The sequence below is a fragment of the Loxodonta africana genome, chromosome 1, assembly GCF_030014295.1.
Source record: "Loxodonta africana isolate mLoxAfr1 chromosome 1, mLoxAfr1.hap2, whole genome shotgun sequence".
NCBI classification, from domain to species: Eukaryota; Metazoa; Chordata; class Mammalia; order Proboscidea; family Elephantidae; genus Loxodonta; species Loxodonta africana.
The window spans coordinates 239,213,050-239,227,204 of NC_087342.1; the positions used below are offsets into that span (position 1 = coordinate 239,213,050).

At 48.3% G+C, this 14,155-nt stretch overlaps 1 protein-coding gene across 1 annotated transcript in view; it reads right to left on the reverse strand.

The window, feature by feature from the left end:
• Positions 1 to 2,500: 2,500 nt before the first annotated feature.
• The window catches only part of SMOC2 (SPARC related modular calcium binding 2), a gene marked incomplete at its 5' end in the record, with an annotated part of 191,831 nt that continues 180,176 nt past the window's right edge, over positions 2,501 to 14,155 (reverse strand). The window contains 2 exons of the mRNA XM_064293301.1: positions 2,501 to 3,910; positions 6,640 to 6,677. Coding sequence (XP_064149371.1) covers positions 3,893 to 3,910; positions 6,640 to 6,677 — 56 coding nt within the window. The remainder of the gene's footprint in view (positions 3,911 to 6,639; positions 6,678 to 14,155) is intronic.

A 14,155-nucleotide genomic window follows, 5' to 3' on the forward strand; every position in this document is an offset into this window, starting at 1 on the left:
CAGCTGGCTCATCTTATTGTGCTGTAGCTGTGCAGAGAGGATGCCCCCAAGAGCCCCTCAACCAGGAGGGTGAGAGGCTGTGGAGAAGACCTGTTCCAAGTGGGACAAGGGAGATGTCAGCTGAGCCCAGACCAGGCTCATCAGCCCAGCAGCACACAGGAATGAACCGGAGGATAAATGATTGCTGTCTTAAGTCACTGAGCTTTGGGGTGGCTTGTTCACAGCATGACGACTGTAAAACATGGCTGATGTAATTCCTCGTAATGAAGAAATACCAAAAATGGCTCAGTATCTAATCAGTCCCAAAGGCTTTTCATATTATGGCCTATGCAGCAACTTGTGGTATTAGGGAGAAAACCATCATCACAGTTGCATCATCATCATCATCATCACCATTTCATCACCATCACTACCATCATCACCACCATTGTATCATCATCACCAACATATCACCATCACCACCATCACCACCATTATATCATCACCAACATATCACCATCACCACCATCACCACCATTATATCATCACCACCATCACCACCTTTATATCATCACCAACATATCACCATCATCACCACCATCATCCTTGCCAGCACCACCATCATCACCACCAGCACCACCATCATCACCACCATCACCACCATTATATCATCACCAACATATCACCATCACCACCATCATCCTTGCCAGCACCACCATCATCACCACCAGCACCACCATCATCACCACCATCACCACCATTATATCATCACCAACATATCACCATCACCACCATCATCCTTGCCAGCACCACCATCATCACCACCAGCACCACCATCATCACCACCATCACCACCATTATATCATCACCAACATATCACCATCACCACCATCATCCTTGCCAGCACCACCATCATCACCACCATCATTAGCATCACCATTATCATCATCACCAATCTTATTATCACCATCTCTTTCTCCAAAACTCTCACCATCATCATCACCACCACTATCATCCTCACCGTCACCATGACCATCACCACCAGCATCGCCATAACCACCTCATCATCACAGGTCCCTCAGCTCAGCCTTGTATCACTTCTTACTTCCCTCTGGGGACACTTTGGTGTTTGCATGATTTAAGTTTACTTGGCAGTTTATGATTATGTCAGTCACATCTGCATATTGATTCCAAAAAAGCGGCTACCTTTCACCTTGAGAATTTAAAGAGTGCTGGTGTGACATTCCTGGGCATGATTTATGAGTTGGTCAGTCTGACAAAGTTGCAAGAGAATATTCTGAACATGAGAAGGACACCAGGGCACGTTTTGGAGAGAGAAAATCTACCACTAAAAACAGCCACACCAGGTATGGGAGGGAGGTTTTACATTTGCAATCTTAATACTTTCCAAAGGGAACCGTCTGCTCCAGCAGGCAAGCTGGCTCCCCACCTTCCCCATGGTATCTCCCCAGTTCTGCTCTCTGGTTTCTGTCCAAGCTCTCAGCCTCCCTGGACAGCTCTGCTGCCTACCTGCTCCAGAGCCTCCTCTAGGAGTGTTTCCCCTCAGCTGTCTTTCTCCTAACCTCCTTCCCAGTATCACTTCTAATTGGGTTTTGAGTAGAGAAAAATGGAGGATGGGGAGGGGATTTCCCAGGAGGGAATGGGGAATCCCAGAGGAAGCATGTTATGAGGCTACTGCGATGGTCCAAGCAGGCTGTGTCTAGACCAGGCCGGGGCACTGGGTGTGGCCTGCACGGGAAGCATGCTCACGGTTCTGGTTCGTGACTCAGGGAACAGCAGTGTTGTTGCTAGGTGCCTTCAGGTTGATTCTCACTCATAGTGACCCCATGTGGCACAGGGTGGAACTATTACATAGTGTTTCGTAGGCCGTAACCTTTACAGGAGTAGACCATCAGGTCTCTTCTCCTGAGGGGAGTTTGAACCGTGGACCTTTTGGTTAGCAACAGAGTGCTTAAGCTTTGTGCCACCAGGGCTCCCATGAATGGCATTAGCGCCAATCAAAATAAGAATACTGTTTTGTTTCTCTTCTCTAAATTGCCCCAAGCATCCTACAACTCAGTGGTGCTCACTCGGCAGCAAATGAGTGACCAGCCTTTTCCCGTGATCAGGGCAAACACCAAGCACAGGCCATGTGCAGGGCCCCGCTGTGCATACGTTGGCTCGTACAATCCTACTCTATGAGGTGCCCACTACCAAGTCCCTGTTTTACAGAGGAGGAAATAAAGCACAGAAAGGTTAAGTAACTTGCCCTGAGTCACACAGCCATTAAGCAGCGAGCCAGGATTCAAACTCATTCTGGCCCCAGCGCCCCTGTCTTTGCTTTCCTCATGGTGGACACCCTTAAAATAAGGCAACTGTAAAACGCCGTATGTATCTGGAAAGAAAAGACCAAATACAGTGCTGATAGCATATTGTATTTTAATCTAAGAAAAATGATTAAATTCAAAGTTTAGAAATATAAAAGATTATCAAATAAATTTAGGATTATAACTATTTCTTAAAATAATGCTGACATGCAATTGAGCTTTGTTTTGGTAGCTCCAAAGGTTCAGTTTGTACTTTTGGATAGATGAAATAAGGAAAAAGCCTAATGAAATATCTTCATGCATATTCACAAACATCATTTTACAGGACATGTGTCGGGGGCTTCGGAGCCATGGAGATTTTTTTCTAAGGAAAAGCCTAGCTGAGAGAGCATTGCAAGAAGCCTGTGTGCGCCCTCACACCAGGCTGCAGATGGCTTTAAAGAGCAGGTCTCTAGGTCCAGGTCTGGATGTGGCAGTTAGGCACACACAAGGCCAATTGTGCTGTTCACAGTGTGGGCATTGCTCCCTGACCCTGCTTGCACAAGTCAACTCTGGGGAGTTTCCCCTCAGCAAGTCCCCGTGCCCTGAAGGCATTCAGAAGGGGCGGTAGGATGCCTAAGAGAACTTCTTGGCTGCTGAGACCAACACCATGGTCCAGCTTATCTCAGCTGTGCCCTCTTTAAGGGGACTGCTCATGATTTGTTCAGCTGATCATTCTACCTTCCAGTGGGCCCTGGGGTGGGCCAAGGTAGATGGGCAGTGGCCAGGTGTAAAGGAAGGCCAGGCCAACAAACGGGCTTAGAGGCTTCACTGTGCCATGATGAGACTTACTTTTCTGAACGAGGGGCCCCTCCTTGCTGCCTGTGGGCAGCAGGAACAGTTCTGCATTTTACTGCATGGTTAATCCAAGCCAAAGGCAGAACAGAAGCTTGCAATGGAAAGGCAGGCACGCTGAAAGCTTTAGAAAAGCGTTCTCTACAGAGCACTACCTTAGTTACTGGGTTCCTTTAGTGGTTGCTTAACTCAGCGCCTGCAATATCTCTGGAAAGCTACAGAAAACAAACTAACAGCAAATCCCAAAAAGTAAACCCAACCCTTGTGGACTGCACAGCACAGCACAGCACTTTACATACTTGCATGGCAACGTGGCGCTTCCAGCCCGGATTCAGCCAGGCTGCGAGGGCAGCAGTTGTCAAATAAAGCAAGCTGTTGGCTTGACTCTACGTGCCTGTGCCGGTCAGGAAGAAAGGCAGAGTGCTGGAGCCACAAAGCCGTCCACTGAGGCTTCCTCTGTGTCAGCATCGGCAGGACAAAGAAATTCCACTTAACGCAGCCAAAGCGCGCCCCTACCAAGTAAGACTTCCAGGGTCAAAGGAAGGCACATACATTGTATGTGATTAATTTTTTTTTGAAACCAGCCATTCCATTTTCACAGATTAAAACGGTCTGTTTAAATATCTCATTTCTACAAAGTGAATTTACATTTGAAGTACAAAGTGCAAATACTATGTGTTTTTGGTTTTTAATTGCTCTTTGGTGAGGGAGTCTCCCACACGTCTAGGAACTGCCGTGGGTACGTGAGCTGTTCATCCTTGCTTCCTTGGCTGGAAAAAAAAAAAAAAACCCACATTAAGAAGTTTGCACAACTCAGCTGTGAACGCTAAGGCTTGCCTTCTAGGAATCACAGGTAACTAGACAGGTAAGGGCAAGGAAAAGCAGTATTTTATACCAGATGTGAGAGGACAGAGTGCTGGGCGGATTGTTTTAGTGGTAAAAAGCAGGAAAAATAAGGAAAACATTGTGGGCACTGGCAACTTCTTAGCCTTTCCCTCCCTCGAAATGGTCAGAAATACCAGGAAAAATACATCAGCTTAGACAAGTAGCATTCAATTCAAATACTGTTAAGTTGGCTGAATGCCTCAAGTGCTCCTCAGAGTCACCTACCACCTTAATTATACAAAATACTTTTCATAATCTAATTTATGCTTCAAATTTAATAAAGGGATAGTTGAATTTTGTTTTTTTTTTTTTTTTTCATTTTTCTGCTCATGCTTTCCATTTACTGCTTTATCTCTAAGAAATACAACATGAAAAATGTGTTTTCTACATGGTTAGAATGCAGCAGCCTGACTCTCAATTAAAAGTAATTTAGAATAAAAAGGAAAAGTAACATACAAACATAATTTATAATCTCCTAGACTTATTTTTTCCCAAGTGTTTCAAATCCTACAAATACAAGTTGATTCATGCTTCTGTTTTATTATTAAGAACAACTTCAGGGGAGAACTCAGGGGTCGTCGGCTTGTGTTTTAACAAAGGAATGCCTGGGTAGTGAGAAGACGGAGGAAGGCATTCCCTACGTTAGTCTAACGACAGGCTTTGTTTTAATTAGAACTGGATAAAGATAATTCCCCAAAGTGTTGTACCAGCTCCTAAGGCTGGAGTCCCCAGTGGTGCAAACAGTGAAGGCCTTCAGCTGCTCACCAAAAGGTGGAGGTTTGAATCTACCCTGAGGTGCCTCAAAAAAAGGCCTGGAGACCTACTCCTGAAAAACCACCACTGAAAGCCCTATGGGGCACAGTTCTACTGACACACGTACGGGGTCCCCAGGAGTCAGAATCGACTAGACGGCAATGGGTTTGCTTTTGGTTTATGAAAGGCTCCGGGTCCCTGGTTGGTGCAAATGCCGAAGGCGCTCAGCTACTAACCAAAAGGCTGGAAGTTCTAGTTCACCCAGAGGTGTCTTGGAAGAAAGGCCTGGCAATCTACGTCTGAAAGATGGACCACTGAAAAGCCCATGGAGCACAGTGCTACCCTAACATACATGGGGTTGCCGTGAGTAGGAGGACTCGATCGCAACTGGTCTGGGCTTTTTTTTTTTTCCTTAAGTTGGTCAAGATCGTTGGAAAAAAGGTGTGACTAACAGTTTAACCTACATGCGCAGCAGCTCCATCTGGATCATTTCTGAGCCAGGTTGGAAACAGAAAAGAAACTGGAGACGAGGCCAGACAGACAGCTCAGGTGTGATTAACCATTAGCTGAAACACGTGTGTTCACGGGTCCTGCCCGCCCTTCATTCGTTTCCTCTTCTTTGTGGCTATTCAGAGAGTGAAAGGTTTGGGTGGCTGGTACTATTCCTTCTTGGTGAACGCTCAGGGCCTTTGATAATTACATCGTGGGCAGGCCACGGCTGGCTGGCACATTTGCGTTTAACTCCGGGAGCTTCTCTGCATAGCAGCCACCCCATCAGGGTATGGAAGTCACATATCCACGTGGGCACTGGAGAAAGAGCTGGAGAAACTGACCTGGCTGCTCCTTCTGGGGAAAAGCTGAAAAGGGGACCTGTTTTTTGAACTGAGTTTGATTGAGTGTGACATGTGTTTGCCAATATTTGCCATCTTCTAATTAAAACCACCCTTTGAAAGCCCTTGGCGTGCAGCCGGGGTAATTGTTTTCAGACCAGCTCTATTTTAAAGTGCAAGTGATTTGTGGTAGGATTTAAAAAGTTAAAACCATAAACACGGGCTAAACAAAGAAAACTTTCTCACACGCCTCTCCTAATGCACAGATCCTACAGGACATGAGGTGTGTGTTGGAGGGCTCCCTTCAAACCCTCAGCAAACACATGGCTCGCCCTCAGAAAAGCTGACCCAACAGCAAACACAGGAGACGAGAAAATAACAAACTGAGGAGCTGCAGAGAGGAAGGAGGATTTCGTCCTGGCTTCCAGGGAAGGAAGAATAAATCAGCTTGTGTTTATCTGCTGGCAAATACTCCAGACTTCTGACAGGTCGTGGCGTGGAATGATGGAGAAGTACCACAACTATATCCCTTAATTGGGAACAGTGAGATACAGACTCTGAAACAGAGGTACGTGTTTATGAACAGTCACAGCAGGAAATGGGAAATCCCTCTGGAGCCCAGCACTTGTCTCCTTAGGATCCCCCAGAGAAGAAGAGAATATTCAGTGTGTACCCGACTGCCTCTCGTTCCTGCAGGCTCCTTAACAAAACGTGTGGAATCATTTACGTGTCCACAAAAACAAGGCGACTTGGACTTTTTTCTAAGGTAATAAATTGACATTTCAAATGGCGAAAATACACATACATTAGGGCAACATCTGTACCTATCACCCTGGAAGGTCAAAGCCCCGATGCCTTGGACGGCCTTTGGCAGCCAGTGTCAGGCTCCACAGTGGTGTGCGTGTGAGACGCTGCCTCTGCATCGTTTGTTTGCTTGGCAAGCGTGGCAAGCTCCACGTCCACGGAAGCCCGAGTTACCCTTGCCTGCGATTAAACCCGCAAATCAGTAAGGCTAAAAGGGACACACTTACCTGTCTATTAGCACTGCTTTCAGCATTTCCTCTAAGAGCTGGCAGAGAGAGAGAAAATAAAGATGCATTATTAAAAACCAAGTACTCCTTTTTTAAAATTCTGATTTAGATGAAGGTTTACACGGCAAATTCGTTTCCCGTTAATAAAACCGAGTACCTCCACCAAGTGGAAGGCTCAGAGCGACCGGGTACCTCCACCAAGTGGAAGGCTCAGAGCGACCGAGTACCTCCACCAAGTGGAAGGCTCAGAGCGACCGAGTACCTCCACCAAGTGGAAGGCTCAGAGCGACCGAGTACCTCCACCAAGTGGAAGGCTCAGAGCGACCGAGTACCTCCACCAAGTGGGAGGCTCAGAGCGACCGAGTACCTCCACCAAGTGGGAGGCTCAGAGCGACCGAGTACCTCCACCAAGTGGGAGGCTCAGAGCGACCGAGTACCTCCACCAAGTGGGAGGCTCAGAGCGACCGAGTACCTCCACCAAGTGGGAGGCTCAGAGCGACCGAGTACCTCCACCAAGTGGGAGGCTCAGAGCGACCGAGTACCTCCACCAAGTGGGAGGCTCAGAGCGACCGAGTACCTCCACCAAGTGGGAGGCTCAGAGCGACCGAGTACCTCCACCAAGTGGGAGGCTCAGAGCGACCGAGTACCTCCACCAAGTGGGAGGCTCAGAGCGACCGAGTACCTCCACCAAGTGGGAGGCTCAGAGCGACCGAGTACCTCCACCAAGTGGGAGGCTCAGAGCGACCGAGTACCTCCACCAAGTGGGAGGCTCAGAGCGACCGAGTACCTCCACCAAGTGGGAGGCTCAGAGCGACCGAGTACCTCCACCAAGTGGGAGGCTCAGAGCGACCGAGTACCTCCACCAAGTGGGAGGCTCAGAGCGACCGAGTACCTCCACCAAGTGGGAGGCTCAGAGCGACCGAGTACCTCCACCAAGTGGGAGGCTCAGAGCGACCGAGTACCTCCACCAAGTGGGAGGCTCAGAGCGACCGAGTACCTCCACCAAGTGGGAGGCTCAGAGCGACCGAGTACCTCCACCAAGTGGGAGGCTCAGAGCGACCGAGTACCTCCACCAAGTGGGAGGCTCAGAGCGACCGAGTACCTCCACCAAGTGGGAGGCTCAGAGCGACCGAGTACCTCCACCAAGTGGGAGGCTCAGAGCGACCGAGTACCTCCACCAAGTGGGAGGCTCAGAGCGACCGAGTACCTCCACCAAGTGGGAGGCTCAGAGCGACCGAGTACCTCCACCAAGTGGGAGGCTCAGAGCGACCGAGTACCTCCACCAAGTGGGAGGCTCAGAGCGACCGAGTACCTCCACCAAGTGGGAGGCTCAGAGCGACCGAGTACCTCCACCAAGTGGGAGGCTCAGAGCGACCGAGTACCTCCACCAAGTGGGAGGCTCAGAGCGACCGAGTACCTCCACCAAGTGGGAGGCTCAGAGCGACCGAGTACCTCCACCAAGTGGGAGGCTCAGAGCGACCGAGTACCTCCACCAAGTGGGAGGCTCAGAGCGACCGAGTACCTCCACCAAGTGGGAGGCTCAGAGCGACCGAGTACCTCCACCAAGTGGGAGGCTCAGAGCGACCGAGTACCTCCACCAAGTGGGAGGCTCAGAGCGACCGAGTACCTCCACCAAGTGGGAGGCTCAGAGCGACCGAGTACCTCCACCAAGTGGGAGGCTCAGAGCGACCGAGTACCTCCACCAAGTGGGAGGCTCAGAGCGACCGAGTACCTCCACCAAGTGGGAGGCTCAGAGCGACCGAGTACCTCCACCAAGTGGAAGGCTCAGAGCGACCGAGTACCTCCACCAAGTGGAAGGCTCAGAGCAATTCCAGGATGGGGTCAGTGTCACTTTTGCTAGTGTCATCGGCCAGCAAACTCGTTGACACGAGACCACACACATCCGGCAGAGACAAGGAGCAGTGGTCACAGAAGTCGCTGTGGTAAGGCTGCCACACTGCACGCGTGCTGTCCCTCTGGGGAAGGATGCTTCATCCTAACAAAAATCCCCAGTATGCCCACGGACTGTGGAGAACCTTCCCACAAGTCCTCTGGGACTGTCCCCACGGGAGCCTCACTTCCCCCCTGGGGGAGTCCACCCACACCAGATCTTGGACCTCTTCTGACTTTACATCAGCATCAGGAGAAATTAACAGATTTGGCTCAACACGATGTTCCCTGAATCACTGGGGGAAGAGGCGCTGGGATGCTTCTGTGGGTGGCCAGCCAGTGCTGGAGGAAGGGCCAGATAAGGCTGACAGGGGACAGTGGTGGTCACCGTGGTCACTGACGTCACCCCTTGCCATCCATATCTACCTTCTGGCTGCCCTCTTCTTGAAACCCCTCTTAGCCAGGCACCCTGACCTCCACTTTCCTGTAACCCATGGCCATTGCTCAACACACTCCCCGTCCACCCATGGCCTCAATTCCTCCCTTCTCTGGCTTCTCGGCCGACCTCTGAAACCCCTGGTCTCTTCCTCCAGTTCCAGCTGTCTCCTCTCAGCCTTCTTGCGCATCCCCCCTCCTCTCCCTCCCAGGAGACTCACCACTCTGCCTCCTCTGTCTGGTCCCAGCGACTGGAGGTCACAACTGGTCTTGTGTTTTTTTAAAAAACATCTCTACATGGATGACACCCCACGATCCCTCTCCAGCTCTCGATGCTGAGATCCAAATTTTATCCCCATTTGGGTTTTTATAGGCATTTCACAGGATCACACTGAAATCCTTATCTTCCTCCAGAGCCGTCCTTTCCCAGGACATGATCGCCCCATCCTTGAGTCGCTCAGAACCAGCTGTGTTGGCGTCCTCCTCTCTCCTCCTCCCCTACCCCCACCGTTGGATCCCTCGGCCATTCTCTGGGCTCTGTGGGTGGTTCCAATGGTTTAAGCACTCGACTGCGAGCCTAAAGGTTGGTGGTTCGAACCCACCCAGAGGCGCCTGGATAAAGCAGCCATTGAATATCCTACGGCGTGCAGTTCTACACACACTGAGTCACCCCAGGTTGAGTCCACAGCAACTAACAACAGCTACTACCTTGCAAACATTTCCAGAATGTAAACACTCCCCACCACCTCCACTACCACACCGCTAGCCCACAGAGACCTCACCCCGCTACCCTGCCTGGACTCTGCATGAGCTTCCTAACGCCTTTCCTTGCTCCATCCACGTCCACACAGCAACCACGTCTTCCTACCCTAACCTGTTACAGGAGCAAGAACCTAGAGGAATGCTCAGGCCTCTATGCGCTCTGCGCTCCCCTCCCCTCGCTGGTCTCCTCCCTCACTAACGCCCTGCTGGGTCCTGCCCAGCCCTGCCCCTCAGGCCGCTAGGACAGGCTGGGGCACCCTTGCTCCAAGCCTCGCAGCCCTGCCCTGCCCCTCACACCCCTACCTGTCCCTCGCATCCCTGCTTCCTCTGTGTGCCCTGCTTTCCCCCCACATCTGCCTGGCTCCCTCCTGCACCCCTTCCAGTCTAGACTAAGATGTCACAGTGGACAGAGGCCCTTCCTCAGCCCCTCCCTCATCTAAACTCCCAGCCCCCCTCCCCTCATCCCATTACATGTCCTCTCATCAGCTAGCACACTGTGATTTTTCCTTACTTAGCTTGTTTTTTTTTTTCTTGTTCCCAGACTAAAATGTCAGTTCTAGAAGGAAAAGAACTTTTGTCTGTTTTATTTACTGTCATTTCGCCAATGTCTAGAACAGAGGGCACTCAACACATAGCTCCTGAACAAATTCATGGGGGACAGCACTCTGCACCCCAACTTCCTTGATTAATTGTTGATTTCTATCTATGCCATGAAAAGAGGGGGAAAAAAAAACTGAAGAGGAAACGGAAATATTGTGAAAAGTTGAAACAAATGGATTAAGTAAATTGCAAAAATATTAAATAAATAGCACCTGAATCTACAATTTTTCTTCAATTGCAGGTTTTATAGATCTACTTATCTGGATGGACCTCTGGTGGCGCAGTGGTTAAGCATTCGGCTGCTAACTAAAAGGTCAGCAGTTCAAAGCTACCAAGCCGCTCCTTGGAAATTCTAGGGGGCAGGTCTGCTCTGACCTGTAGGGTCGCTATGAGTCAGAACAGTCTCATGGCAACGGCTTTTTTCGGTTTTTACATATCTGGATAAGGGCCTTCCCTCTTCTGCTCTGCTGTGCCTGAAATGGCTACTTCACAGAGCCAATAGGCTTTTTGGCAGTTGGTTTATTTTACAGAATATAAAAGCAGCAGTCTAGTCCGTGCCAAGTTTTTTTAACCAGGTTTTTTTTTTTTGGTTGGTTTGTCTTTTGGTAAATAGGAATCTCCCTGGAAATCAGAGATGTTGTTAGGTGCCATCAAGTTGATTTTAAACTCCTAGCGACCCAGAGATAGCTGTATATTAAATGGAAGTTACAGTAAGAATATGCTAACATTCCTCAGGTTTAAAAAAAAAAAAAAAAGGAGAAAAAGGCTTGCTATATAGATACTTATATGTAGACGAAAAGAATAAAAATTTCATTAATACCACCTTGTGGAATATTTCACCCAAGATTTGATAGGAAAAACACTACTTAAAATACATAAAGGGCAGGAAAATATAGTTATTTAATTTTAATGAAACAGAACATAAATTATCAAAATAAATATGCAGGAATTCCGTATCAATAAAAAATACTTCAGAGTGAGACCACAAGAGTGAGGGCGAGAAGCTGTGTTTCTCACCACCCCTGCATGAAGTCCAGGGCAGCTGGAAGGGGTTACGTCACCGGTATCAGATGATATTAACTGCTTCCAGGTGATCTGGCCCATGGCCACGTGCCTGACAGAAATGTAGCTAGCTTGACGATTTGGTTAAAAAGGATAATTTGGTCAGAAATGAATATTTCCTAACTGCTAGGTTTCCGGGTAATGGTCATCTTGGGGAATCACGAGGGTATGCTGTCATCTTTTATGAATTATTTTTCAGAATTCCTCAGAAATGTTTCCTTTTTTGGTTTTATCGTGGCTCCATTACTTTCAGATAATTATTTCTGTTTTGTGTTATTTGTAATACTAAAAGTTTAGAGAAAGCCAGTTTTCCAATAGTATGTCTCAGTAGCAGTAATTTAACTGCAAAATCTGTAATTGCTTATATGTGGTTAGTTTAGGAAATATACCTGTCATGGATTGAATTATGTGCCCCCAAAAATGTGTGTATCAACTTGGTTAGGCCATGATTCCCAGTATTCTGTGGTTGTCCTCCATTTTGCGATTGTAATTTTATGTTAAGAGGATTAGTACGGTGGGATTGTGATGCCCTTACCCAGGTTACATCCCTGATCCAATGGAAAGGGAGTTTCCCTGGGGTGTGGCCTGCACCACCTTTTATCTCTCAAGAGATAAAAGGAAAGGGAAACAAGCAGAGAGTTGGGGACCTCATACCACCAAGAAAGCAGCACCAGGAGCAGAGCACATCCTTTGGACCTGGGGTCACTGTCCCTGAAAAGGTCCTCGACCAGGGGAAGATTGAGGACAAGGACCTTCCTCCAGAGCCAACAGAGAGAGAAAGCCTTCCCCTGGAGCTGACGCCCTGAATTTGGACTTGTAACCTACCAGTCTGTGAGAGAACAAATTTCTCTTAGTTAAAGTCATCCACTTGTAGTATTTCTGTTATGGCAGCACTAGATGACTAAGACGATATCTATATATAATAATCTAATTTTATAGGGAAAAAGAACTGTGTGGGTGCATGTGTGTGTGTGTATGAAATACATGGGTCTAGGTCTGATTATCTCTGAGAATAAAGGATCAGTCATTATTGGTGCTCTTTACTTGATTTATAATTTTTTGGGGAAAAATGCATTGTGTGCAAAAACAAAGGTAATAAAATAAAACTTGAAACTGACTGGATATTTGGAATGTCCCAAATAATCCCCTCTTGGATATTTAGGTTTTTCTGGCTCTTCACTATTTCAAACTACACAGGATAGGAAAAAAATAACTGCTAAAAAAAAAAAAAAAAGTAGGAACCAGCTTCAAAAATGTCTGCAAGAACAATCAAAAGGCTGAGAAACCAACTAATGGTATATCCAAATTCCTGATGTTTATTTTTGACCAAATGGCTGTTTTTTACCAAATTGTAACGTATTTGCTTCTGGGGGAAAATATGCATACTTGGTTATTAATCAGACAGTTATACGCAGGCTACCAGTTTATTCAGAGGGACCTAAAGAAGGCAACCAAAGTCTGCAGTAACTCAAACATTGCCAGTAAATGACGGTGTCATCACAGGAGATCTGGGCTCCTCTGTGGCAGCCGTGCACAGTCCCACCGTCTCCAAGCCTCTTGCAGGCAGAGTCTGAGATGCCCCGACCCTCTCCCAGGCTCTGGCCACCAGAATGAGCAGACGGAACTAAATGACGGTAAATAGTTGCCTTCAGTGGATTCCGATCCACAGCAGCCCCACGTGTGCGGAGTAGAACTGTGCCCGTAAGGTTTAATCCATGCCCAAATGAGCTTTGTACAACATTGTTGTTGTCAGCTCCAAATCATGGCAGCCTCACTTGTGCAGAGCAGAACTGCCACAGGTTTTCAAGGCTGTGGCCTTTCAGAAGCAGATCGCCAGACCTGTCTTTCAAGGCACCTCTGAGTGTGTTTGAACTGCCAGCCTTTGGGTAGTAGCCAAGCACTTAACCGTTTGTACCACCCAGGGATGCTACCCATAGAGTTTTCAATGACTGATTTTTGGGGGAACTAGATTGCCAGGCCTTTCTTTCGGGGTGCCTCTGGGTGGACTCGAACCTCCAACCTCTGTTAGCAGCTGAGCACATTAACCGTTTTTACCCCCAGGGACTCCAACCACACATACGCATCTGCTGTAAGTGTGGTTGGGTCTGACTTCTCTTTTTCAGTTAAAATTTCTGGCACTTAAAAAAAAATTGCTTTCTAAGATTCTGGGTCGGCCTTACATATTTAGGCAATGAACTCTACAAGGATTCATTCTTCCATTTATTAAATACGTACTGAGCACTGCTTTGTGCTGGGCCCTGTTCTCGGGGCTGGGAGCACAAAGGTCCCAATAGGTGGGGAATAACATTAAACAAAAAAAAAGGGAAAACATTTGGAACATTATAATACTAAGGAGACAAATAACGCAGAGCAAAAGAATAGAAATTGCAGGAATCATGGTGCTGTAATTTTAGGTAGGGAGGCCAGGGAAGGTCTTGGTGAAAATTGAACGTTTAGGAAAGATGTGAAGGAGCCATGCAGGTATCTGCTGGGAGAGCAGAGGAATCAGAAGTGCAAAGTCCTAGAGTGAGCACAGCCAGGAGACCAGTGTGTGTGGGCAGGGTGAGCACGGGAGGGAGATGCAGGGGAGCGGGGTGGAGAGGTGAGGGCCATGTGGACGGGAGGGCTGGGCAGGGAGAGATCACGTAGAACCTTGCAGTTATTGGAAAGATCGGGCTTCTGTTTTCGCGAGGTGAGATGTGACTCTGGTGGAAGGGTTTGCTTAGGGAAGTGCACGCACTCCTTGTTAATGAGCACACCCTGGATG